Genomic DNA, 27,602 nt, shown 5'->3' with positions numbered 1-27,602 from the left:
GGCGGCATGACTCATAACCACAGACATTCATCAGGGCAGGCGAAATACCTTGAATTATGGTACCCTCAATTATAAGATTAGACATTAGCCATTAAATTTGATCACTTAGCCATATTGTAGCTTATCCAAGGCTGTAGTTTCCTTTAATTTGAGATGGCTATACCGTCCGCATTGTGTTTTGCTAAGGCATGTTTAAAAATGATTGGTGGTATCAGTAACATCATCCCACTGGCTCTCTAGTTTGATCCAGTTCCCAGAATAAGAGTATTTGGTTCTCCTTATCTGTTCTCGCCTCTCTTTGTTTAGTATACCAGTGGTTCCCAAACTGTGGGGGTCAGCAAAATGTTCACAGCACCTCTTGGCAAAATGCATACAATTGCAGGAAATACGATTCAAACCTGCTAAATGTTCTCTCCGTTAACAACCTGGGTTTGGAAACCACTGTAGTAGACAACACAGTACTGTGAAGTCAGACTCTTTTATGCACTTTATCTTCCTCTAATATTCAGAATAAGATCATGGTGAACCAAGTATTCCAGGCTAAGTTTTGCGTATAGTTTTTGTCATAACTTTGTCATAATTTTATAAAATGTTGGTCATCGTCTACGGCATCCATCTTAGGAAGTCGACAGTTTCAGGCTAAAGTCTTCCTGTGGCCGTTTTGTATACGTTGTGGAGTGAGATAACAGATGGTTCATTTAGCAGATGAGCTAATCTAGAATGATCCGTTACCCCCACAGTGCCAAAGTGATGACATAGCCGACAGCTCAGTCTGTTTCCTCCCAGTCAGATCTCACAGCACACTGAGGAACATAAGTAATAAGTGGGACTATAAAGTAGAGTCTTGTGAGAGTTGTTGGTCTGGTAGACATGTTCCTCTGGCACTCTGACCAGTCTGAGGCTTGTTCTTATCAAATGGTTACCTATAAAGCTCAGGGATGCCACCTGGTGTTAATAACGAGAACAGGTAAAGGACCTACAAGTCACCTTTACTCCATCAACTCAGCCCGATGATACGTTTGTTTATGTTTTGTGTGTCAGTTGTCATGACTACCTAGACACGCTAATGTGCCCTAAAGTAAAGTTCAACCGCTCTCCTTTCCCCAGCAAGTCTCCATCAGGTTGTTGCTGTGAATGAGAATGTGTTCTTCTCAGTCAACTTACTAACCTGGTAGAGTAGAAGTTCAATAAATAATGAAGTAGATCAAAAATATCAATCATAATCAATAAGTAGGTGGGTGCAAATGTGGATCAATTGTGTTAAAACGAATGGGAGCTTTTCTTGACATAGCCTAGTCTCTCCTGCATTTGGGGTAGTTAGACCAGGTCAACCCATGAAGCTTTGTTGTAATTTCGCATAAGCACTCAAGATGGTTTGTGTTTTATAGAGCACCATTACTGTTTAATAGCCCTTTTCCAAGACTTTTCTGTGTGTGTGTAATAAACATTTAGTATTTTATTGGTATATCTATGCGTGGACATTTTTCATTGGTGGCTGGGTCATTTTTTTGTGAGTCTGTGAGTCAGGTTTTCGAGGCATTCCTTTGGAGGAAGTTAGCTCATGTCTGACAGTGGGGAGACGTTTACTACAACTGACAGTCCCCTTTTCCAGAACCTTCTTTTACCTGCAGTTGAACTGAGATGTTATCCAGTACATAATGGAAAACATATGTTCCTCATTACCTCTAAACACAGTTACCTGTTGTTGATTTATGATACAGAATAATAAGATTCTGTTACACTAACATTGCATTTATTTTTCTGTGTTTAAAGTGTCCAATTGGGTTTGTGTTCATTTTGTTGTTGGTGATATTGCATGCCAGTAAAGAAAGCTGAAGGTTTTGCGATGTCCAATGAGGAAACATGTAATCTATCATGAAGCCACACAGGAAGCCAATAGGAAGAGAGCTATGAGAACATGTTCACAAGCCACTAAATAAGTCTGAAGTATAACATTTAACCAGTTCATCGCTTTCAGTGACTAGTCTTCTTGTTGATCTATCTCAGTTCTGGACTGTGGCATTTACCACATTTTTCAGACCTTTCAGACCTTTCTTGTCTGTCCTTTCCCTGTCTGACCTTTCCCAGTCTGACCTTTCCTGTTTGACTTTTCCTGTCTGACCGTTCCTGTCTGACCTCTCCTGTCTGACCCTTCCCTGTCTGACCTTTCTTATCTGACCTTTCCTGTATGATCTTTCCTGTCTGACCTTTCCTGTCTGACCTTTCCCTGTGTGACCTTTCCTGTCTGTTCTTTCCCTTTCTGACGTTTCCTGTCTGACCTTTCCTGTCTGGCCTTTCCTGTCTGACCTTTCACTGTCTGACATTTCCTGTCTAACCTTTCCTATCTAACCTTTCTTGTCTGTTCCGCCCTCCACAGGAGATGACTTGGGCTGCACGGTTGACGGCCAGGTGTACACCAACCGAGACATTTGGAAACCGGAGCCATGTCGGATCTGCGTGTGCGACAACGGCGCCGTCCTGTGTGACGAGATCCAGTGCGATGAGCTGTCCAACTGTGAGAAAGTGATCATCCCCGAGGGCGAGTGCTGTCCCATCTGTCAGAGCGAGGGCAGCACAGACACCAGTGGCAATGGCAGACCCGGTGAGCGGTCGGAAATCTGTAGTGACCCCAAGTCATGACAAAGACACACATTTGTTATGAGAGAACTCAGTATGAACTGTGTTTGAATGTGTAACTACTACTATACTAATACACTGATGACACTCATGACACTGATGACACTCATGACACTAATGACACTGATGACACTGATGACACTCATGACACTCATGGCACAGATGACACTGATGACACGGATGACACTCATGACACTAATGACACTCATGGCACTGATGAGACTGATGACACTTATGACACTGATGACACTGATAACACTCATGACACTGATGACACTCATGACACTAATGAAACGCATGGTACTGATGACACTGATGACACTGATGACACTGGTGAAACTTATGACACTGATGACACTCATGACACTGATGACACTCATGACACTGATGACACTGATGACACTCATGACACTGGTGACACTTATGACACTGATGGCACTGGTGACACTCATGACACTGGTGACAATCATGACACTGATGACACACGTGACACTGATAACACTCGTGACACTGATGACACTGATGACACTCATGACACTGATGACACCAATGACACTGTAGACTACAGGCTTTTGTAAGATAATTATTTGTTTATGTCTGTTCTTTCATTTTCAGATGGTGGCAGAGTCTACAGGGTAAGCTTTAGGATCTCCTTGTGATTATTAAACATCTTTTAAAATGTCTTGTTACTAACTTGATTTTAACGGTGAAGCAACATCTGTCATCTTGCTCTTGGTTTGTAGGGTCAGAAAGGAGAACCTGGAGATGTACCACAGGTGACTGGGATCAGAGGTCGTCCTGGGCCTATGGTAAGCTTATAGATCACTTTGTTTTCAGTCTATTATAAACTAAATTTGTGATATAGTGCTTTGTCGAGATTCACCAAAATACAGCTTTAAGGTTTACGTCTTTTACCAGTTGTTTCTCACTTGTGGTGTGGATTTTGTAAGACTCTTTCAGTCAACTCTAGATGGCAGAAGAGCACAGTTACCTACAACACAGTTACCTACCTGTACTTGACAGAGCATCAATAATGACTTTCCTCCATTTCAGTAATGATGCCATCATGTGATTAATGAAGGGACATTAGTGTGGCTTTTCCCATCCGTTCTTTTTGTTCGACAACAGGGGCCTCCCGGATCTCCAGGATTCAGAGGGGACCGAGGCCAGAAAGGAAGACCTGTACGTTCCAAACATGACTTGTGAAAACACACACACCTCTAGGATGCATGTAGAGCAAATATATCACGCTGTAGCTACGCTGGAGTTCTGTACTGTATACTTATTTACATTGACAACAACAACAAAAAAGTGAGTTTCAATACAAGTTGGATCTTTGCCAAATCGCAAATCCTTTATCATTCCTTTTTCTGGACCTAAATAGTATGATCACCCAACCCTTTTCTGTGACACACCCTCAGAAGTGATCCATGTGGCCCCAACTGTGCAGTCCACACAGAGCTTGTCTTGTAAAAACCCAATGTCATGTAGTTTGATTTGGAAAATATGCTAAAGGAATATTTACTCATTATATAATGGCAGGTAAAATACAGCCTTCATGGTGTAATTTCCTCTCCAGGCCAACCAAGCTGAGACATGACAATTTACGTACTACTCAGTCTCTATTGAATTAGGATATTTCAGAGAAGCAACTAATATATATGATTATGAACATAAAATAATTATATAGATTTTTTTTAATCAATGGCTTTCATTGTCGTGCTCAAATAGAATACAGTATCTGCAAAGATAATCAACCTGTTAAAGACTGTATACAAACAATGATATACTGTGCACTGTGGAGATTTTTTCTCTTTGGTGAAAAACACTGGGATAAAACAAAAAAAACAATCAACACACCATTTATTTTCAGTTTCAATGACATTACATTATCATTAGAATGCACTCCCAAAAGACCCATTCCGCAAACGTATGTATTTCATTTAAATTCAGTTCACAACAAAAACCTACATGATGAATGAACATGCCCGTCTCATTGGAATGCTGATCCAATTGAGGACATACATTTAGCAGAACATCATTACTCTCTATGATTTATGGCATAATATGTCCTCGGTGTACCTCTCATGTTAGCATTGTCAAGCATAAGCTGTAATGATTTATTTTTTTGGTTTCTCATTGTGGCTACTTTCATCCTCCACTGTTATTGTGTATCAACTAGAAAACCTGCTTTAGAACACAAGACATTATGACTGTCTACACATTATGCTACTAAACATAAATGGAGATCCATAACCCAGGGGTCACTGATATCAATACATGAGTTGAGAGAAGAAAAGAAACGAGGTTTACACAGTAACAAGTTTACGATTTGGCACTTAACGAATGACACAGTATTTACTTGTTATGAGTTGCTTCATCCTGCTTATATTAACATGACATTGTCTATCTAAAGGGGCTGCGTGGATCTGCAGGATATGACGGAGAGCCTGGTGTGCCTGGAAACCCAGGAGAACCAGGGCCTGCAGGAAACCAGGGTCCACCAGGAGTATGTACCACAATACCCACCCCTCATAAGCATGTACCATCTCAAGTGTATAACATGTCTATAAATGTTTAATTGACTGTCAATAAGTATGAACCCTTTATAAAGGCAACATTATTGTTAAGCGTTACCCTCATGTAGTGTATTCTCGCTAGATGGATTGCTGGATTGGCAATGGATAAATTCACTACCAAACATGTTAGTCATGTTTTTGTTTTACAATCAATAGTTATATTAACATCGTGCTAGCAGTGGGGTTAAATTTTACCCCCCCCAAAATCTAGTTGAAGTCGGAGGTTTACATACACCTTAGCCAAAGACATTTAAACTCAGTTTTTCACAATTTCTGACATTTAATCCTAGTAATATTCCCTGTCTTAGGTCAGTTAGGATCACCACTTTATTTTAAGAATGTGAAATGTCAGAATAATAGTAGAGAGAATGATTAAATTCAGCTTTTATTTCTTTCATCACATTCCCAGTGGGTCAGGTTTGTAGGCCTCCTTGCTCGCACACACTTATTCAGTTCTGCCCACAAATTTTCTATAGGATTGAGGTCAGGGCTTTGTGATGGCCACTCTAATACCTTGACTTCATTGTCCTTAAGCTATTTTGCCACAACTTTGGAAGTATGCTTGGGGTAATTGTCCATTTGGAAGACCCATTTGCGACCAAGCTTTAACTTCCTGACTGATGTCTTGAGATGTTGCCTCAATATATCCACATATTTTCCTTCCCCATGAAGCAATCTATTTTGTGAAGTGCACCAGTCCCTCCTGCAGAAAAGCACCCACACAACATGATGCTGCCACCCCCGTGCTTCACGGTTGGGATGGTGTTCTTCGGCTTGCAATCCTCCTCCATTTTCCTCCAAACATAACGATGGTCATTATGGCCAAACAGTTCTATTTTTGTTTCATCAGACCAGAGGACATTTCTCAAAAAGTACAATCTTTGTCCCCATGTGCAGTTGCAAACCGTAGTCTGGCTTTTTTATGGCAGTTTTGGAGCAGTGGCTTCTTCCTTGCTGAGCAGCCTTTCAGGTTATGTCGATATAGGACTCGTTTTACTGTGGATATAGATACTTTTGTACCCGTTTCCTCCAGCATCTTCACAAGGTTCTTTGCTGTTGTTCTGGGATTGATTTGCACTTGTCGCACCAAAGTACGCTCATCTCTAAAGACAGAACGTGTCTCCTTCCTGAGCGGTATGACGGCTGCATGGTCCAATGTTGTTTATACTTGCGTACTATTGTTTGTACAGATGAACGTGGTACCTTCAGGCATTTGGAAATTGCTCCCAAGGATGAACCAGACTTGTGGAGGTCTACAGGTGTTTGCCCACATTTGTTAGTGCTCCTGAGTGCAGCTGTGGATCCGCTACTGTGGACTGGGATCTGGCCTTGTATAGAATGTCCTTGTATCTCTCCTGGAAGGGGATATAGTCACCCTTAAGACACTCCTCTACGGCTCTGATCTGATCTGAAAGACTCAAGATAACTTTCGTAATCTCTTCAGTCTTCTCATTTTCCATCCAAATCTTCTCCTTCTCTTCCTCCCTTAGAGTACGTATCCTGGTCTCCTCTTCATCTAGCAGAATTTTCCGAAGATCATCAAACTCTATCCTGATCTGCATTTGTGTAAAATCGGCCTGTGTCTTAATGTACTTTGCTGTTTGATGACAGGTTAGTTTGGCTTCAGTAAAAAGACACAGCTTCTCCTTCAAGGGCTCCAGTTCAACCGTTATTCTTTCTTTGTGATCCTGGACAATTTCATCTATGGGACAGAACTTGTGGCCTGTATGTGTTCTTGAATCACGACACACTAAACACACAGGCTGTTGATCCTCCGTACAGAAGAGCTTGAGTTTCTCTTTGTGCCGAGTGCAGAGCCTCTCGAACCCAGCTGCATCTCTGGAGCTCCTCTTCTGTAGGAAGCCGTCACACAGCCTCTTCAGGGTAAGGCTTACTGCTGGGAAAGGCATTGAGGAGATCCTCCTGCAGACTGGACACTCCTGGTCTTCCATCCGTTTCCAGTACTCCTCAAGGCAGGTTTTTCAGTCACTGTGGCTGCAACACAGAACCGCAGGATCCCTGAAGATATCATATAACACACAGGACAGGAGAAATCATATTCTATAAGAAATGATTCAGAAGCCATTTTGTCACTCAGACAGTGAGTTTCCTACTCTCTGTAATGGCCTCAGCAAACAGCTAGAGGTAGAAGAATCAGCTTCATTGGCAAGTCCAAGAGCAGCTTCTACACTGACCACAGGTCTCTATGGATCAGAGTAAATGGTGACAGCTAAAGGGCTAAACTGTAAAAGTATGAGGCTATATAAAATTTAACAGGGAGGATCTTTATTATGAACGTCCCTAACCAAAGCACATTATCAGACTGATTATCTGGCCATTACCTGGTCTATTGAGAAACTCAGTATGGAAACAAGAAAAATTCACCTGGCCGTTACCTGGCGTATTCTGTTAAGTGGCCTCTGAGTTTCAGGTTGAATATCCAATACTGTAAATCACTGTTCTGTTTCCCCAGGGACTGGGAGCTCAGATGGCTGGAGGATTTGGGGATGAGAAATCAGCCGGCCAAATGGCCATGATGCCAGGAACTAGGGTAAGAAGGGTGCAGTGGAACCATCTTGGGTCACACAAGTTTCTTGTGCCATCTTTATTTACTATGGCTTGGATAATTTAGCTTTTGTGGTGATGTTGGTGTATGTCTTGAATTTGTTGAACTATGGGTGTAAGTGGGCTCATACTATTTATGATTCTGTGTACAATTATGCAACCTGTGTTTTAGGGAGAGGCAGGAGCAAGAGGACCTCCTGGGCCAAATGGAAACCCTGTAAGTTAAAAACAACGAATGAAAAAAAGAATTTCAAACAATTATATTTGGAGCAAGCCGTTCACTCTCTTTGTTCTCTCTCTCGCTCTCTCTCTCTCTCAGGGCCATTCTGGACCGCAAGGACCCCATGGGGAAGTTGGTGATCCAGGTCACATGGTATGACAACATTCTCCTTATCATATGTCATGTTTCTGGTCCGGTGTTCCCTGTTTATTGCGACCATTCTCAACAAAGTGTCTATAAAGAATAGCACCTTGAGTCATGTTGGCACCACAGTAGTCACATCCATCTTCTTGAAAACAAACAACACAAAAGTGACAGACTACAGAATATGTGCGACTGTTTATGTTGACCATTTAATCTCCTGGTAACACTTGACATAAAGCTGACAGACATAATATATTATGATGCCGTTATAATGCTTTATAATGTCTTATCATAATCTTCTGTTGTAGGGTCAATCTGGACAAAGGGGACCTGAAGGGCCACCAGGAAAGCCGGGTGAAGACGTGAGTAAACTCTCATCTCTGTTCACCAGAAGTACTGACGCTATTCCATGGACTGCATTCAAAGATGGACTGCATTCCATGGACTGCATTCAAAGATGGACTGCATTCCATGGACTGCATTCCAGATGCTCTGTGTCACAATTACCTTCCCAACAGAAACAATCTCAAAAGACATGAACATACTAGATTGAAGACATGCTAAACTTACTTCATGATGTGTAAGAAACATCACCCGTTATACTTAGTAAATGCTACTCATCTCTTGTGATATCATCCTAGGGAGAAGCAGGGAAAGCTGGAAATTCAGGAGAGATGGGATTCCCTGGATCAGCGGTAAGTTATATATCAATAGAAGTGTTACGCTTGAAGTTATTACTAAAATAACTGCAATGCTGTACTCAAATACCATGTAATGTATTTCAGGGAGCTCGAGGATTTCCAGGGACACCTGGGCCTCCGGGATTGAAAGGCCATAGAGTAAGTATAACCCCATTCTTGCCTATTTAGAGCTTTGAGCTAACGCTGTAATTAAAAGCACTATACAAATGAAATGTATTATTAATATTATTACTATTATTGTTATTATTAATGGAGAAATACACATTCCATCTTTCAGGGTCACACAGGTCCAATGGGTCTAAGAGGAGAAACTGGAACTGTAGGATCCAAGGTAGACAATCTACATATTATGTTATAACTAACTGGTTTTATAACTGACAGTGATATTCATATAGATATTATGTTATAACGAACTGGTTTCATGATTCATGTAGACACTATAGTTATTTCTAGTCATGATACATCAGTTTCATACAGATAATATATAATATATAATACATATAACTATGCATTTTGTAGATCAGGGTGTCAAACTCATTCCACAGAAGGGCTGAGTGTCGGCAGGTTTATTGTTCTCTTCTTTAAATGAAGACCTTCACAACACATAAAGTGTGTTCCCACAGGTCGCTACTCTACTACCACATATCTACAACTCAAAATCCATACGTGTGTGTGGAGTGTGTGTGTGTTATCATGTGTACGTGTAGGCGTGTGTCTGTGTCTTAATTCATCAATCAAGTACAAGGGTGGAGTGAAAAACTGTAGAATCTCAGCCCTCCGTGGAATGAGTTTGGGCACGTGCTGTAGAGTGTTGCAAAGCATGTATTAATGAATGCAATGTTTCTGTCATCGATCTCTTAGGGAGCATTAGGTCCCACTGGTCCAATTGGCACACCTGGCCCTATGGTAAGTGGAACATATTTTAAATACACAGTGTTGTGTACTAACAACTTGTGCTGTCTCTGACAAAATGCAATTCATAGCAAAGACCACTGAGATAAACAGCGTGACTGTTATGTTGATACCAATTCATAGCAAAGACCACTGAGATAAACAGCGTGACTGTTATGTTGATACCAATTCATAGCAAAGACCACTGACATGAATAAAGCTACTGTTATGTTGATACCAATTTGATATTTGATCTTTAGAAGACTTCTCAACTTCTGCACCAATCAAAAAAGATAAGATAGGTGAAAGCAAAATGGTGGATGCATACCTGATGTTGGCTTTGACCAGTCCAGATCCTTCATAGTCTAACCTGGTGTTGGCTTTGACCAGTCCAGATCCTTCACAGTCTAACCTGGTGTGGTTTTGACCAGTCCAGATCCTTCACAGTCCTAACCTGGTGTTGGCTTTGACCAGTCCAGATCCTTCACAGTCTAACCTGGTGTTGGCTTTGACCAGTCCAGATCCTTCACAGTCTAACCTGGTGTGCTTTGACCAGTCCAGATCCTTCATAGTCTAACCTGGTGGTTCTGACAGTCCAGATCCTTCACAGTCTAACCTGGTGTTGGCTTTGACCAGTCCAGATCCTTCACAGTCTAACCTGGTGTTGGCTTTGACCAGTCCAGATCCTTCACAGTCTAACCTGGTGTTGGCTTGACCAGTCCAGATCCTTCACAGTCTAACCTGGTGTTGGCTTTGACCAGTCCAGATCCTTCACAGTCTAACCTGGTGTTGGCTTTGACCAGTCCAGATCCTTCACAGTCTAACCCGATGTTGGCTTTGACCAGTCCAGATCCTTCACAGTCTAACCCGGTGTAGGCTTTGACCAGTCCAGATCCTTCACAGTCTAACCCGGTGTTGGCTTTGACCAGTCCAGATCCTTCACAGTCTAATGCAGTAGAATGAAAAGAGACAAGCAGAGGAAGCCAGTATGTGGATACAGTCCATGAAGAGAAGCTGTACTGCTGGATTACCTTTGGCTTTCATATCTTTCAGCTGTCTAAAATTAACAATGCTATATGCGTAACTAACAGGCATAGTTTAATTAATAAATTATCAAAATAAAAAAAATACAGCAAATGTTTCAAATGATTTTTTCCTGTTAGTAGAAGCCTATTTAATAAGACATGAAGCCTAATGGTGTTGCTTCATGGTTGCTCAGGAGCAGCAGTTGGACCTATTTGCAGGACTGTAGAAAAGCCTTGTCATAGTGCATCGGCCAATTAAAACTTTTACTCTAATGGTCACTTTTTTCGTACATTTATATGTTTATTGTTCTGCCACTGTAAAAGCAATCATGACGTGTGGCTTTTTAGGGCCCTAGAGGCATGCCTGGGGAGAGAGGACGCTTAGGAGCTAATGGAATACCGGTAAGAATGGCAACACTTTTAATAAAGTGCATTATTCCACACAGCCAATAATAGCATTCTCAGATGTATTGCTGCTTTCTATATACAGTACAACGGTATACAATTAATGCCTCCAGATAACAAGCTATTGTTATATTCACCTAGAGTGCTCAATTATTATTTCAAATATATTTTTGTGGTCATGTACAGTCTTTGACTAATGTACACAATACACATTTCCGAAGTATGTCTTTACAAGAATTGACGATTGTATTTCTTTTTGAATCTAATGAATTGTTTGTTTTTTACGGTAGGGTATGAAAGGTCCTCCTGGCAACATTGGCAAACCAGGTCCGATGGTAAGACAAGTAGACGTAACTCATTATCAACTGTTTAGGAAATTCATACAATAACTCAACACACTGGAGTTGCTACTTTCATATTACTCAACGCAATGGAGTTGCTACTATCATATTACTCAACACACTGGAGTTGCTACTATCATATTACTCAACACACTGGAGTTGCTACTAGCATATAACTCAACACAATGGAGTTGCTACTAACATATTACTCAACACACTGGAGTTGCTACTAGCATATWACTCAACACAKTGGAGTTGCTACTAGCATATTACTCAACACACTGGAGTTGCTACTAGCATATTACTCAACACACTGGAGTTGCTACTAGCATATTACTCAACACACTGGAGTTGCTACTAGCATATTAAAGCTTTTCAGCAATTCATGAATGAACTTGTCTGGTTTTATGCTTGCAGGGTCCATTAGGTATCAATGGTCCCCCAGGATATCCAGGAATTCCAGGAATGAAGGCAAGTAGACTGTCGAGTAGAACATGAAGTATGTAATCCATGTTCAAATCTATACGATACGAACTGAGACTTCAGAGGTTGTATATGTAATGTTGTATACATCATGTTATATATATAACCTAACAACAGATATTGCTAGCTAATAAGTGTATGCAGGGCTATGTAGATAAAATGGACTCATTGAGGATTTCTGTTTCTCTTCTCCAGGGCCAACCAGGTGCCACAGGAGTGCGGGGCCCCGAGGGGCAACAGGGCCAGAGGGGTGAGACAGGACACCAAGGCAGGGCAGGGGCAATTGGCCTACAAGTACGGCTCTTATTTCTAACACCTACTCTATTTATTGAAGGTCCAATGCAGCCATCTTGATCTCAATAAAAAAATAATTTAAATTAAATACCATACTCTAATTGTTTTCACTTAATATTGTCAAAAAGAAACAAAAATAGCTTCTTAGCAATGAGTACTTTCTCAATTTTGCTAGGACTGTCTCGGAGTGGTCTGAGTAGGGAGGGGAAAACTGAAAACTAGCTGTTATTGGCAGAGAGGTTTGGAACTCTCTTTCTTATTGGTCTATTTCCTAATTTGCCGCCTGGTGATGTCACCAGGCAGACCAAAAGTCCATCCCATCAAAACAGGCTGGAATTTGCAGAGGTCTTTTCAAACAGCTGTTACGCTAAAAGGGCATTATCATAATTTTCACACATTCACAGTATAATTCCAACCTCATAGTGTGGTAATATATATATATATATATATACACACACACAGGGAAATCACGTTTTTGACTGCACTGGGCCTTTAACATCCTTATATGGACAATGCATTTTGGTAATGCACTTAAGATTTTATTAATATGACAAATTTGCAATTTCTAGGGTCCTTCAGGAACTGACGGTGGCCCAGGTACTAAGGGTCCAGTGGTATGTATATTATCATTAATCTAGTACTCCTAATTACCAAGAAAATAATTTGTCGTTAAACAACTGTAATTGTAGTTTCACATAGTATACCTAGAGTATTTAAAGATGTAAATGATCAAGATTGGTGTGTATTGAGAGATGCTCCTGTTGTTTTGTAGGGTACCATGGGTGTGCAGGGTCCCGGGGGTCACCTCGGACCCCACGGTCCACCTGGACCTCAGGGAAGCACTGGACAGCCTGGGATCAAAGGTCAACTGGTAATGTGGCGTCTTTTTACTTTGGATAAAAGTTATTTTTTTCTACTCTTGCGAGGTCCAGACATTCATGTTCCTTATACATGTATAAATACACTATCAATGTTATGACATGCATGCTCTAGACATAAACATCGCTCTGTGTTACTTTGGCCTTTACCAAAGCACAGAGGAAATGGCCCAGAGCGCCTTCTAGGCAATGTACTTTTACTGCAAAATAGTTGTTTTGACTGTTTGACAAGGGGATGGGGATTTTGTTTTTCATTTTTATGATGCATTATCTATAATAAAATGTGACTTGTGATGTACTTATGCTTCTCACGTCTTTGTTTCAGGGAGATGTTGGTGTTCCTGGGTACAAAGGAGAGGGCGGACCCAAAGGAGAACCTGTAAGCCCAAATAATGTGACCTTTCACAGATGATTTTATATACAGTGATTGTAATATATTACAGTACTTGGTTGTCTAAATGTACATTATTTCACATTGGATGAAAGAGAGACACTGAGAGATGGTTGAATGTCAAGTTTATTGAGATGGTTAAACACATTTTAAATAAAGTTTGTTTTGATTCCTAGGGTCCCCCTGGTTCCCAAGGAGTGATTGGGCCCCAGGGTGAGGAGGGAAAAAGAGGAAATCGCGGTGACTCTGGTTCATTAGGACCACTGGGTCCTGTTGGTGAGAGGGTGAGTCTACCGTTGGCCTCTCTACTACTGAACACCTCTAGATTATAAGGATTTAGGTCAGTGACTGTAAATTCAGACTTCTCAGGATGAATTTCAGCCCTTCATTCTCATTTACCTCAGTTCATTCTCCATGAATATGTCCTCAACCCTGTGCAGAAAAATGTATATTGTTTCATAGATTGTAATCTTGGTACCTGTATATCCTATGCTATGTGTCTTCTTTTCATATATTGATGGGCATGTGTATTACAGGGGTCTCCTGGTAACCGAGGTTTTCCCGGTGCTGATGGATTACCTGGACCTAAGGTACAGACAGATGATCAGAGCTCTATTACAGCTAAAACATGTGCTCATTAGACCGGATTCTAAGGACTGGAGCCCCCAGCCCAAACCTAATTCACTATACTGTTTCTCCTGAAGGGTGCTCAAGGAGATCGTGGAACATCTGGCATATCTGGGCCTAAAGGTTCAGGAGGCGATCCAGGGCGCACTGGCGAACCAGGCCTCCCAGGCGCAAGGGTAATGTGAAGACATCATCTAGCTTTCCAAGATTCCCTCGTTAACTTATATCCCATATTTATATCTCAAAAACCCAAACGATGCTGATGGGAATCTGTCTTGGTCTACCACAAACTGTGGATCTTTGTTTCTGAAGCTCATGACCTTGTCTGTTGTTTTATAGGGTCTGACAGGTACCCCAGGAGTCCAGGGAGCCGAGGGCAAGCCAGGACCACTGGTAAGGTTGACCATAGTTGGAAAAAAAGAGTCTTTACACACATCCAACTTTTTTTTTTAACTGCAGAGAAAGTGATTGTCACAGCTCCAACAAGTGTTCTTAAATCAATTATTTCACTGATATACCAACAAGCTTTAGAGCGACAGGGTCTATTTGTCAGGCGATCAGTGAGTGGACAACACCTCCTTTTGACCATTGGCGTCAGATGTCATAACACTGAATGAACAGCCAGAGGTAAGAATTGTGTTTGTGTCCTCTGTCTGAAGGGCCCAGCAGGAGAAGATGGCCGCCCAGGACCAGCAGGATCTATTGGAACCAGAGGTCCTGCAGGAACCATGGGAACACCTGGACCAAAGGGCTTTAACGTAAGGCACTTTGAAAGTTCTAATCTTCTCAGCATGTCTTGCTATCAAACTTGTCCTATCTCCTCATGACCTCTTGAATGACCCCTTGTCTTTCAACCCAAAGGGAGATCCAGGGAAAACAGGTGAACAAGGATCTCCGGGAGTGGCAGGACAAAGAGTGAGTGTCTTTGTCAATGAGCTCTAAATTACTTCTGTCTTCGTACGTGTCTACAGAAACAATTGTGTTTATGAGGACGATCACTAATGATGACTTCCTTTCTAGGGTCCTCCTGGGAAAGATGGGGAGGTTGGCCCTGCAGGTCCCGCTGGACCTTCGGTAAGTCACCTGTTTGTCTCTGATTATTATGACTCCTATCTAGTAGCATTGTGGTATAGACATTACCAATCTCATTTCAAAGTATGCTGTATCACAATATACTTATCTTGATGAACGATTGAGTGAAAATGTTCTGTAAACTGTTTGTCTGAAGGGTGTTGCTGGTGACAGAGGAGAACAGGGACCTCCCGGAGTGAACGGCTTCCAGGTGGGTTATCATACATTTTTACCAATGGCATTAAGAACGGTGAACTAGCTAGCATCGGCTGATTACTGAAAGTGTCAACAAAGCTTGTCACTTATATGGGATTGAACCAACTGTGCACTGTTGTTGTCATCTGAAGTGTATATGCTGTTGTGTTTCAGGGATTACCTGGACCACCAGGCCCCCCTGGAGAGTCAGGAAAACCAGGTGATCTGGTGAGTTTGATGAATAATATAATATCTTATACAGTACATTGCATTTTCCAGACTTTTTTTTTTATCCAAAGCGATTTACAGTCAAGCATGCATACATTTTATGCATAGTTGACCCCAGAGGGAATCGAAACCACAATCCTGACGTTGCAAGTTCCATGCTCTAGCAACTGAGCACTTGCACAGTCTGAGTTAGCTGAAGTATATACCTAATAAGATAAATAGCTCCTCTGTTTTATGGGATGCAATCCTCATTGTATGATATCATGACATTTTAGATTGACTTTATTTGTCTTGTTTAGGGTATCCCCGGAGAAGGAGGTGCTGTGGGTCAAATTGGACCAAGGGTACGTTTACCATCTTACTAATATACATATATATTGGAATATATTGAACATACTGTATATACCATGCAGTATTGCACCAGACACACATATACATTATATGTGTCTGTTGTGTGACTGAAACCTGTTTTGTGTTTAAACAGGGAGAACGTGGAATCCCAGGAGAGAGAGGAGAACTCGGACCTCACGGTTTAGCTGGACCCAAAGGAATCCCCGGAGCACCAGGACCCGATGGACCAAAGGTATTTGTTGTCCATGCATAGAGATGTAATGTGGAACCTCAATGGAGGATTATGTGTTTTGGATCTTTGAAGCAGCAAATATGAAACTGATCCCATTGCTTTTTTCCCCAAAGGGTAGTCCTGGTCCTCACGGTGGAATTGGTGACCTAGGACCTCCTGGTCTTCAGGGGATGCCTGGTGAGAGAGGGATCTCTGGTCCTCCTGGGCCTAAAGGTGACAGAGTAAGTATTCACACACTACTTGATTATCTCCTTATCTTACAATATCTTGTCTAGGGAGGTGGTGTATTCATCTCCTTAACTTATAATATCCTGTCTATGGAGACGGTGTATTCATCTCCTCATCTTACAGTATCCTGTCTAGGAAGACGGTGTATTCACATCCTGATATTACAATATCCTGTCTAGGGAGACGGTGTATTCATCTCCTCATCTTACAGTATCCTGTCTAGATAGATGGTGTGTTCATCTCATTATATAACAATATCCTGTCTAGGGAGACGGTGTATTCAACTACCTAATATTATTATATCCTGTCTAGGGAGACGGTGTATTCATCTCCTTATCTTATAATATCCTGTCTAGATAGATGGTGTGTTCATCTCATTATATAACAATATCCTGTCTAGATTGATGGTGTGTTCATCTCATTATATAACAATATCCTGTCTAGGTAGACGGTGTAATTCATGCTGCAGGTATTTATAATATCCTGTCTAGGGAGATGGTATAGCACGTCCGTATATTTATAAAAGCCTGTCTGATAGACGTGTGTTCATCTCATTGTATACAAATATCCTTCTAGTACAGTGTATTCATCTCATTATCTTAATAATATCCTGTCTAGGTAGACGGGTGTATTCATCTCATTATCTATAATATCTGTCTAGGTAGACGGTATTCATCTCATTATCTTATAATATCCTCTAGGGATATGGTGTATTCATCTCCTTATCTTATAATATCCTGTCTAGGAGACGGTGTATTCATCTCCTCATCTTATAATATCCTGTCTAGGTAGACGGTGATTCAACTACCTAAATATTATTATATCATGTCTAGGAGACGGTGTTTCACATCCTGATATTACAATATCCTGTCTAGGGAGCGGGTGTTCACATCCTGAATTACAATATCCTGTCTAGGGAGACGGTGTATTCATCTCCTCATCTTACAGTATCCCTGTCTAGGGAGACGTGTAGTTTCAACTACCTAATATATAATATCCTGTCTAGGGAGCGGTGTGTTCATCTCCTTATCTAATACCTGTCTAGGGAGACGGTGTATTAATCTCCTTATCTTATAATATTCCTGTCTAGGTAGACGGTGTGTCCATCTCCTTATCTTATAATATCCTGTCTAGGTAGACGGTGTGTTCATCTCCTATCTTAAATATCATGTCTAGGTAGACGGTTTATTAATCTCCTTATCTTATAATATCCTGTCTAGGTAGACGTGTATTAATTGCTCACTTATCTTATAATATCTGTGTCCTATAGAATCGGTGTGTTCATCTCCTAACTTATAATATCCTGTCTAGGGACGCTGGTATCGACATCCTGATATTATAATATCTGTCTAGGAGACGGTGGTATTCACTCCTTATCTTAAAACTCTGTCTAGGTAGACGTGGTTCTTTTCCTATTTAACCGCTTACGGTTATCTCTATCTTATAATATCCTGTCTATGGAGACGGTGTATTAATACTTATCTGATAAGTATCCTGTCTAGGGAGACGGGTATTCATCTCCATCAATTTAACATATCCACGTCTAGGGGACGGTATTCAACTTAGCTCCGGTTTAATCTCCTATCTTATAATACCTGTCTAGGGAGACGGTTGTTCTGCTCCTTATCTCTATAATACCTCGTTCTTGGTAAGGTACGGTGTTTCTCCTTATCTTATAATATCCTGTCTAGGTAGACTGGTGTATATCTCCTATCTTATAATATCCTGTCTAGTAGACGTGTGTCCATACTCCTTATCTTATAATATCCTGTCTAGGTAGACGGGTGTCATCTCCTTAATCTTATAATATCCTGTCTAGGTAGACGGTTATACATCTCCTTATGCATATAATATCCTGTCTAGTAGAGCGGTTATAATCACCCTTATCTTATATATCCGTCTAGAAGAGCGTTGTTCGATTCACTTATCTGATAATTATCTGTCTAGGAGAGCGGTGTAGTTCATCTCCTAATCTATAATATCCTGTCTAGGGATAGACGTGTAGTTCATCTCCTTACTTATAAATTCTGTTAGTGAGACGGTGTTTATCTCCTTATCTTTATAATATCCTGTCTAGTAGACGGTGTATTACATCTCCTTATCTTATAATCCGTTCTAGGTAGAGTTGGCTGTGTGTGGTATGGGGGTTAGTTGGGTTGTTTGGCATGGATGTGTTTGCGTGATTAACACGGGTGGCTGCTTTTTGGTTGGTTTTCGTATCTTGATAAATGCTGATCAGGGTAGACGGTTTCACTCCTTATCTTATAGTCTATTCTTCTGTTAGGTAGATTTCGGTGTATTCATCTCATTATCGGTATATTTCTAGTCTAGGAGACGGTGGTATCTCTTATCTCTAATAATAGAATCCTGTCTATGTAGACGGGTGTTTCAGCTCCTACATTATTATAGTCCTTGTTAGGAGACGGTGTGTTCATCTCCTTATCTTATAATATCCTGTCTAGGGAGACGGTGTGTTCATCTCCTTATCTTATAATATCCTGTCTAGGGAGACGGTGTATAGCCGTCTGCGTATCCTTGTTTCTGTCTACTGAATGTGTATGATTGTTTTCTACTGTGATTTGTGTGGACCCTTGGAAGAGTACAGTAGATGTTGGTAGTTAAAGGTGGGCAAAGTAAACAATTAAATCATTATGATAACATAAGAACAATATTATTTATCTGATTGTGACATGTGACATTCTCCATCATTGTAGGGAACCGGTGGAGAGAAGGGATCAGAAGGTACACCTGGAAATGATGGCGCAAGAGTAAGTCAAATTTACACGTGCATTTTATCTTTCGCTTTTATGCAACACGAGGCAATGTGTTATTTCTTATTTTGGCCTAAAACAAATAGTTTTGTGCTTTGATCATGTGAAGACAGATAGCAGATGTTCTTATTTGAAAGGTGCTACAGTAGCCCCAGGTGCTTACCCAGCTTATTCAAACAGTTGGCGAGCCATGCTAGCATGCAGTGATTGTGTCAGAACAGGAAAAGGTATCTGTACTGTAGGGTTGTAAAACAACAACAGACACTTATTCTACAGTGGAGTATTACAGTAGGAGTCAGCTCGGAAACATGAAGGCGCATGTTCTGTCAGAGAAATATGTCTGCTCATTTAATTGCACAAAGTCACAAAATGGATGAATGTATTTCCTCTAACAAGACCTTTTCTTACCACAGGGTCTTCCTGGTCCTCTCGGCCCACCCGGACCCCATGGACCCAGCGGTGAAAAGGTAAAGACACATTTTGCCAAAAAGCTAGAATAATTTAGTTAGCTAATATTTTTGTTGTGATGCTAGAACAACTGGAACTTGTTGTAATTGCAGGGAGAAGCTGGACCTAAAGGCCCTCCCGGACCTCATGGATCAAGAGCGATGCCTGTGAGTGGACAACTTTACATTCAGTATAAAACCATACAGTGACACATTTACCTGGGAAATGATCATATCAGCTGTTATGGCATAATGATCTGTTTGTATTCTGTTCCCCCAGGGAAACCGTGGTGAACCTGGTCCTATTGGTCCTGTTGGGTTTGGTGGGCCACCCGTAAGTCCTTCTTAATTACTGTAACCCAAGATGCCTACGACATGACATTCAATTGATTGTCTTAGCATCATACTAATACTAATATTAATACCACTACTACTACTACTACTACTAATAACACATTACATTTATAGAGCGCTTTTCATTTACAGATGTAAATAACGCGATTATAATAATTCATGTCGTACTGTATATCATACAGCGCATTCGGAAAGTATTCAGACCCCTTAACTTTTTCCACAGTTTCTTTCTTATTATTCTAAAATTATAAAAAAATGTATTAAAGTGTTATTTTCCATCATCAATCAACACACAATACCCTATAACAACAAAGAAAAAACTGGTATTTAGACATTTTTGAAAACTGAAATATCACATTTACATAAGTATTCAAACCCTTTACTCAGTCCTTTGTTGAAGCACCTTTGGCAGCAATTACAGCCTCAAGTCTTCTTGGGTATGACGCTACAAGCTTGGCACACCTTCTCTGAGGATCCTCTCCAGCTCTGTCAGGTTGGATGGGGAGCTTCGCTGCACAGCTGTTTTCAGGTCTCTCCAGAGATGTTCGATCAGGTTCAAGTCTGAGCTCTGGCTGGGCCACACAAGGACATTCAGAGACTTGTCCCAAAGCCACTCCTGCGTTGTCTTGACTGTGTGCTTAGGGTCATTGTCCGGTTGGAAAGTGAACCTTCGCCCCAGTCTGAGGTCATGAGTGCTCTGGAGCAGGTTTTCATCAAGGATCTCCCTGTACTTTGCTCAGTTTATCTTTTCCTCAGTCCTGACTAGTCTCCCAGTCCCTGCCGCTGCCACCACCATGCTTCACCGTAGGGATGGTGCCAGGTTTCCTCCAGACAATGCTTGCATTCATGCCAAAGAGTTCAATCTTGGTTTCATCAGACCAGAAAATCTTGTTTCTCGTGGTCTGAGAGTCCTTGGAAAGTCCAAGCGGGCTATCATGTGCCTTTTCCTGAGGAGTGGCTTCCGTTTGGCCACTCTACCATAAAGGCGAGTGGTAGGCTAGTGTTTAGAGCGTTGAACTTGTAACCAAAAGGTTGCAAGATTGAATCCCTGAGCTGACAAGGTAAAAATCTATCTATCAACCCACTGTCCCTAGGCTGTTATTGAAAATAAGAATTTGTTCTTAACTGACTTGCCTAGTAAAATACAGGTAAAAAAAGGCCTGATTTATGGAGTGCTGCAGAGATGGCTTTCCTTCTGGGTTGACCATTGGGTTCTTGGTTACCTCCCTGACCAAGGCCCTTCTACCCCGATTGCTCAGTTTGGGCAGGCGGAAAGCTTTAGGATGAGTCTTAGTGGTTCCAAACTTTTTCTATTTAAGAAATGGAGGCCACTGTGTTCTTGGGGATCTTCAAAGCTGCAGACATTTTTTGGTACCCTTCCCCAGATCTGTGCCTCAACACAATCCTGTCTCGGAGCTCTATGGACAATTCCTTCAACCTCATTGCTTGGTTTTTGCTCTGACATGCACTGTCAACTGTGGGCCCTTATATAAACAGGTGTGTGCCTTTCCAAATCATGTCCAATCAATTGAATTTACCACAGGTGGACTCCAGGATTAGACCCACCCCTTGTATATTAGCATATTATTAGACCTCCTTTTGTGTCGTCTCATAAAAAAAGTAGTGCCTTTGGGATGTTTCCAGCTCTTATGCTTATTTTATTATTATCCTCATACAGGGTCCTGATGGGCAACCAGGAGTCAAGGGGGAGCTCGGAGAGCCAGGTCAGAAGGGTGACGCTGGTTCTCCAGGGCCTCAGGGCTTATCTGGATCCCACGGACCTCCTGTGAGTTAACATGTCACATTCTCTTGTGCTACATTGTCTCACATAGACAACAGATCAGGAGGAACAATCTCATACAACAATATTCATCTCTCCGTAGGGTATTGTTGGTGTGGCTGGACTGAAGGGCGGCAGAGGAACCCAAGGTGCACCTGTAAGTTCATGTTTTATATTTTGATCAGTCTCTGGGGACTTTGACATGATTGTGTCCAGGTATTGACACATACAGTTCAGAGAGTATATAAACATCTAATGAACAGTAATCATGTGGATCTTCTCATCTTTTCACTCGTAGGGCCCCACTGGTTTTCCTGGATCTGCAGGCAGGGTTGGACCACCAGGCTCAACTGTAAGTAATCACCAAACCACTTTTGGTTAGATTGATTAAATGTACCAATTCGGAAGTAGCCATCGGCTATCATTTCAATATGCCACTGGAATTGAATACTTTAATGATAACCACTTACCAGCTATTGTGAATGCACTTCACATTATTCTCAGAGAGATAAACAACAATAACAAAAATAACAACAAAATAACAACAAATGATGTTTGTGACAGGGTCCCATTGGAGAGGCCGGACCCCTTGGTCCCCCAGGGAAGGAGGGTCCTCCTGGCCTTCGTGGAGAGAACGGATCCCCTGGAAGACAAGGAGAAAGAGGCCCCCCAGGACCAGCCGGAGGCCCAGGAGACAAGGGAGACTCTGGGGAGGACGGACCCACGGTAAACTATCAATGAATAGCAATGTTTCTCAATGGGTTCCTGGGAGAATCTCAGTATCTGGGATAATCTCAGGGGATGCACATCACTAAGCCCTTGATAAGTTAAAGTGGGTGTATTCATACAGGGCTAGAACAAAAATGTAAACCTCAGGAATTGATTGGACATTGTAAACTGGGTGGTTCGAGCCCTGAATGCTGATTGGCTGACAGCCGTGGTATATCAGACCGTCTACCACGGGTATGACAAAACATGTATTTTCTATAGCTCTAATTACATTGGTAACCAGTTTATAATAGCAATAAGGCACTTTTGGAGGTTTGTAGAATATGGCCAATATACCACAGCTAAGGGCTGTCTCCACGTTGCGTCATGCATACGAAAAGCCCTTAGCCGTGGAATATTGGCCATATACCACACCCCTTCGTGCTTTAAATCTTAATTAACACATTGCTGTATAATACAATTTATCCACATTGAAATAAGAAAAATTATTAATAACCAAAATATCAGGAAACATCCAATTCATGAACTGAATTACAAGTTTGAGTCGTGTTGAATTGGACTGACCACAACCCTGGTACAGCACAATAACCAGTCAGGGTAAACTCCAACTGGATTTGTTTCCGCAGGGTCCTGATGGGCCTCCAGGTCCCGCCGGAACAACAGGACAGAGAGGCATTGTGGGTCTTCCTGGTCAGAGGGGAGAGCGTGGAATGCTGGGACTTCCAGGACCAGCGGTGTGTATTGATTTGGATCACACGTGTGGCCACAATATGAACTGCTTCTACATTGCATGTTACAGTGCCCCTCATGGTTCCAATGCCCCTGTGGTGTTTGTAGGGTCCTCCAGGGAAACAGGGGACTGCAGGACCAGGGGGAGACAAAGGCCCCTCTGGCCCGGTCGGTTCTCCTGGTGCCAACGGACCCCGTGGCGATCCTGGTCCCGATGTAAGTTGACCCTTACACTTTTTGTCTTAACAAAACTCATTACTTTACAAGTCACCATTTGTGTCCGGATTCAGGATCGTAGGCATTTGACCCTATTTCCTACTTCACAGTAGGACCGTAAAAAAAAAAATAGATATATACTTATATATTTTGTATTACATTTTTTGCATAAATAACTTCTTGAACATATGAACTTTCATGTGCCTTAATTAGAAACTTAATTTGAGCAGTAAATATGAATAAAAATGATAAATTATGAGCCTAGTTTAACCAAGAAGAAAACACTGAGCTACAGTATAGGGGAACAAAGGCAGTCTCCATGATTGGCTGAGATAATGGAGGGGGTGAATAGAGAAACTACTTCCTGGAGGGCGATGCAATGCTGACTCATGCCTTTACATGTGAATTCTCAAAGAGATGGGTTGGGCTACGGCGTCAGGAGGGTGTGAACGATGGTAAATGGGCAAAAACAAAGCAGAGCTCTCCAGAGCTCTAAAGAAGCCTAACTTCTCTTGTATGGAATGTATGCAGAATACCGTAGTTAATCACAATATTTATTTTGCTCCAGGGTCCTGCTGGATCTGATGGGCCGCCAGGCAAAGTTGGAGTCATTGGTCAAAGGGTAGGAAAGAGCTGAACACTTTTCATTTTCAAAACTGTGTCCAGAATGTCTCCTATTGTTTATTGTGCTTGACCAACTGTGTTGTAACAGCAAGACAAATTATTTTCAACCTTTTTAGGCGTGGCAATGAAATGATTCTGATGACTTCCACAGGGAGAGAGAGGGGACCATGGTCCAGAGGGACTGATCGGGACCCCGGGACAACCTGGAACTCCGGGTCCAGTTGGTGCCACCGGTGGTTCTGGAAAGAGAGGAGACGCTGTACGTAATATGCCCTTTTCATTAACGTTGGACTTTCCCTGTCAATTCATGAGCATCCCATGATGAGATAAGATGGGGAAAGGAAAGGGTCATGGTAATGTTACTGAATGAATGGAATGAAATGAATGACATTTTATTTTCGTGTCTAATTGCCAGTTGTCAACCCATCCCTTATGGGATTAATTGACACATYAACAAACATTACAATAATTCACTGGGATAATTCAGTGATAATTCTTCTTCCGGTGTTCTCAGCAGTTTGCATCGCATAAAGAGTGAAAAAATGTTGAAGACTAATAAATTATAATAATACAAAAAATAAATAGAAAAATAAATAAAAATCAATACATAAAAAATTGTAAATAATGGTATCCACACAATAATTTTAAATACAGAAAAATGTAACAGAAGGCATTTAAAGCCAGTTACTAATATACAGTATCTGACTGAGTCATGCTGTGGTCTTATTCAAACACAGGGTTCCAGAGGACCAAATGGTCCCCCCGGTTCAACAGGAAAGAGAGGGTTAACGGTAAGACCATCATCAACAGATGCATAATAAAAAAAAACTAAGGTTATCATTTCATTTGACTTGAATGACTATACCACCAATTTATCTTAAACATGTATTTGATATCCTAATAGAAATCCAAGTCATTTGATTTCCTGCGAGCATTCACAGAAATGATAACCCAGTATGTGATGGTTAAAACTACTAGACTCATGTGAGAACATATTTGTCGTCATATTTATATGACGACACAATCACAAACAGAAATGAGCTTTCTTGTTTTTTCATTGGACTTCCCATAAAAATGTGACTGCACGGTGTCCTCCGCAACAACAGGGACCACAAGGACCCAGAGGTGATAAGGGTGACCTGGGAGACCACGGAGACAGAGGACAGAAGGGACACAGGGGATTCACCGGTTTACAAGGTTTACCCGGACCACCGGTACGTCAAATCAATACATACAGTATCTGTAATTGAGTAGAATATATACCCATTAAAGTACTATCTGTCTTGATATTACATTTTGTATTTATTTTTATAGGGTACAACAGGAGAGCAGGGAGCATCAGGAATCGTCGGACCAAGTGGACAAAGAGTACGTACCATACAGGACACTCTTCTTTGATATTCCATGTTGTTAACCATGTTGTATTTCATGACTCATTAAAATGTATCTTTAATATGGTATGTTATGATAGGGACCCTCTGGACCAGTTGGACCACCAGGAAAAGAAGGGTACATCGGCCAGCCTGGACCAATGGGACCTCCTGGAACACGTGGAATTAGCGGCGAAATCGGACCTGAGGCATGTTGATATGAGGGTCATTTCACCTATCATAACATGCTCTATCTTAATTTGACCAGTTTCTCACGGGCAGGAAAATCATTATATCGTTGATGGACATTTTTGTCAGGGTTGATACATTTTTCGTTAGGGCAATTCATGTCTGACATTTTTAGGTGGAAATTACACCTTTTAGAAGCCCTTTTAAACCTTGAATACGTTACAATTTGAGATCAAATTAAGATAGCAGATCTGTACACTGATATAAAAAATATCTGGGAAGACAACATAAACATCATGATCATTTGGCACAATGTTAAGACACCTAATTTGTTCACACTTAAATAAAACACTATTACTTACCATTACTCTGTGGTTTCCAGGGACCTCCTGGAGAGCCAGGCCCCACTGGTCTCCCTGGCCCTCCCGGCCCCCCCACAGCTGCCATGGATGACCTGTTTGGCGCCATGCAAGACTACGATGGCGGCCCCCTTCCCCCTCCCGAATTCAATGAGGATGAGGCTTTGCCCAACAGCAATGCCACCCAGCAGCTGGACCCAGGTGTCCAGGCCACTCTGAAGGCCCTCAGCAGCCAAATCGACAGCATGAAAAGTCCCGACGGCAGCAGGAAGCACCCGGCTAGGACCTGTGAGGACTTGAAGCAGTGCTACCCACTGAAGAAAAGCGGTGAGTTGTTGTTTCCATGAGGTGGGATGTACTACACATCAAAAATCATCATTAAGGTGGTTTTTTGTAGTTATTAGGTATTCAGACCATGTCTCAATCTTATTGTGGCAGTACTTCTACCCCTGAAGATGCCATGTTTTCTAACTCACATTTGAAATATCTCCCATGTGAAAGTAGCCAATAGTCTGGCAGATGGGATCTGATTCATGAGTAAATATTTGCTATTTATTTTTGAATGTGACAATTGTGGGACAATGTTCTCCTTCTCTGTTCCAGGTGAATACTGGGTCGATCCAAACCAAGGAAGCTCAGAGGATGCTATCAAAGTACATTGTAATATGGAGACGGGAGAGACTTGCATCTCGGCCAATCCTGCCAGCATACCTCGCAAAGTGTGGTGGAGCACCTCAAGGAATAAGCCTGTGTGGTTTGGAGCGGACATCAATAGAGGACAGCAAGTAAGAACAATGTTTCTACCCTGTAATACTCATATTCTTCTATGATTCGGGTTGGAAAACAACTCCAGGATCACTGGACATTCAAAATGAGGGAATTCTGCTCCTATGTATTCCTACCCAATTCTACCCCTAATAATAGGATGCAAGTATTTTATATGGTAGTGGGGTATTGCTGAGGGAAAATACTTATATAGCAAGACTGACCACGGGTGAAAATTGTATAAATATGGCAACAGACACACATTTTACCATCACTGGTAATATTTGCTATGTAAATATTACCTGTACATAGTTAAAAATGACATTACTGATAACTGTTGATAACATCATATTGAAGTTTAATCTAAAAAGTGAGTTCATCAAATGGTGCCAATTTTCCAACTTGTTTGTTTTCTCTTTTTGTGTATTCGCAGTTCACCTACGGTAACAAAGACCAGCCGGCCAACTCTGTCACGGTTCAGATGACGTTCATTCGTCTGCTCTCCAAAGAGGCTTCTCAGACCATCACCTACCACTGCAAGAACACAGTGGGCTACAAGGACGAGTCGACTGGGAACCTGAAGAAAGCTGTCATCCTCAAGGGGTCCAATGACCTGGAGCTCAAAGCAGAGGGAAACAGCCGCTTCAGATACACCGTGGTGGAGGACAGTTGTGGAGTGAGTAATACTATTATATTATACAGTATATACATATAATAAACTGGGTGGGTCAAGCCCTGAATGCTGATTGGCTGACAGCCATGGTATATCAGACCATATACCACA

The 27,602-nt window shown here is 41.6% G+C and overlaps 1 protein-coding gene across 1 annotated transcript in view; it reads left to right on the top strand.

The window, feature by feature from the left end:
* Positions 1 to 27,602, top strand: part of LOC111980287 (collagen alpha-2(V) chain) — a 61,626-nt gene that overhangs the window by 31,041 nt on the left and 2,983 nt on the right. The window contains exons 2-52 of the mRNA XM_024011007.2: positions 2,378 to 2,602; positions 3,253 to 3,272; positions 3,381 to 3,446; positions 3,766 to 3,819; positions 5,054 to 5,146; positions 7,690 to 7,767; positions 7,954 to 7,998; positions 8,101 to 8,154; positions 8,454 to 8,507; positions 8,787 to 8,840; positions 8,931 to 8,984; positions 9,124 to 9,177; positions 9,708 to 9,752; positions 11,111 to 11,164; positions 11,458 to 11,502; positions 11,926 to 11,979; positions 12,187 to 12,285; positions 12,855 to 12,899; positions 13,058 to 13,156; positions 13,489 to 13,542; positions 13,731 to 13,838; positions 14,091 to 14,144; positions 14,259 to 14,357; positions 14,521 to 14,574; positions 14,841 to 14,939; positions 15,043 to 15,096; positions 15,202 to 15,255; positions 15,410 to 15,463; positions 15,622 to 15,675; positions 15,975 to 16,019; positions 16,160 to 16,258; positions 16,372 to 16,479; positions 19,201 to 19,254; positions 19,671 to 19,724; positions 19,818 to 19,871; positions 19,984 to 20,037; positions 21,736 to 21,843; positions 21,941 to 21,994; positions 22,136 to 22,189; positions 22,402 to 22,563; positions 23,193 to 23,300; positions 23,404 to 23,511; positions 24,080 to 24,133; positions 24,287 to 24,394; positions 24,873 to 24,926; positions 25,242 to 25,349; positions 25,450 to 25,503; positions 25,607 to 25,714; positions 26,077 to 26,380; positions 26,657 to 26,838; positions 27,252 to 27,494. Coding sequence (XP_023866775.1) covers positions 2,378 to 2,602; positions 3,253 to 3,272; positions 3,381 to 3,446; positions 3,766 to 3,819; positions 5,054 to 5,146; positions 7,690 to 7,767; positions 7,954 to 7,998; positions 8,101 to 8,154; positions 8,454 to 8,507; positions 8,787 to 8,840; positions 8,931 to 8,984; positions 9,124 to 9,177; positions 9,708 to 9,752; positions 11,111 to 11,164; positions 11,458 to 11,502; positions 11,926 to 11,979; positions 12,187 to 12,285; positions 12,855 to 12,899; positions 13,058 to 13,156; positions 13,489 to 13,542; positions 13,731 to 13,838; positions 14,091 to 14,144; positions 14,259 to 14,357; positions 14,521 to 14,574; positions 14,841 to 14,939; positions 15,043 to 15,096; positions 15,202 to 15,255; positions 15,410 to 15,463; positions 15,622 to 15,675; positions 15,975 to 16,019; positions 16,160 to 16,258; positions 16,372 to 16,479; positions 19,201 to 19,254; positions 19,671 to 19,724; positions 19,818 to 19,871; positions 19,984 to 20,037; positions 21,736 to 21,843; positions 21,941 to 21,994; positions 22,136 to 22,189; positions 22,402 to 22,563; positions 23,193 to 23,300; positions 23,404 to 23,511; positions 24,080 to 24,133; positions 24,287 to 24,394; positions 24,873 to 24,926; positions 25,242 to 25,349; positions 25,450 to 25,503; positions 25,607 to 25,714; positions 26,077 to 26,380; positions 26,657 to 26,838; positions 27,252 to 27,494 — 4,253 coding nt within the window. The remainder of the gene's footprint in view (positions 1 to 2,377; positions 2,603 to 3,252; positions 3,273 to 3,380; positions 3,447 to 3,765; positions 3,820 to 5,053; positions 5,147 to 7,689; positions 7,768 to 7,953; positions 7,999 to 8,100; positions 8,155 to 8,453; positions 8,508 to 8,786; positions 8,841 to 8,930; positions 8,985 to 9,123; positions 9,178 to 9,707; positions 9,753 to 11,110; positions 11,165 to 11,457; positions 11,503 to 11,925; positions 11,980 to 12,186; positions 12,286 to 12,854; positions 12,900 to 13,057; positions 13,157 to 13,488; positions 13,543 to 13,730; positions 13,839 to 14,090; positions 14,145 to 14,258; positions 14,358 to 14,520; positions 14,575 to 14,840; positions 14,940 to 15,042; positions 15,097 to 15,201; positions 15,256 to 15,409; positions 15,464 to 15,621; positions 15,676 to 15,974; positions 16,020 to 16,159; positions 16,259 to 16,371; positions 16,480 to 19,200; positions 19,255 to 19,670; positions 19,725 to 19,817; positions 19,872 to 19,983; positions 20,038 to 21,735; positions 21,844 to 21,940; positions 21,995 to 22,135; positions 22,190 to 22,401; positions 22,564 to 23,192; positions 23,301 to 23,403; positions 23,512 to 24,079; positions 24,134 to 24,286; positions 24,395 to 24,872; positions 24,927 to 25,241; positions 25,350 to 25,449; positions 25,504 to 25,606; positions 25,715 to 26,076; positions 26,381 to 26,656; positions 26,839 to 27,251; positions 27,495 to 27,602) is intronic.

The sequence above is a fragment of the Salvelinus sp. IW2-2015 genome, linkage group LG2, assembly GCF_002910315.2.
Source record: "Salvelinus sp. IW2-2015 linkage group LG2, ASM291031v2, whole genome shotgun sequence".
Taxonomy (NCBI): Eukaryota; Metazoa; Chordata; class Actinopteri; order Salmoniformes; family Salmonidae; genus Salvelinus; species Salvelinus sp. IW2-2015.
Note: the sequence above shows the minus strand (reverse complement) of the source record. Positions and strands in the feature narration are given on the sequence as shown.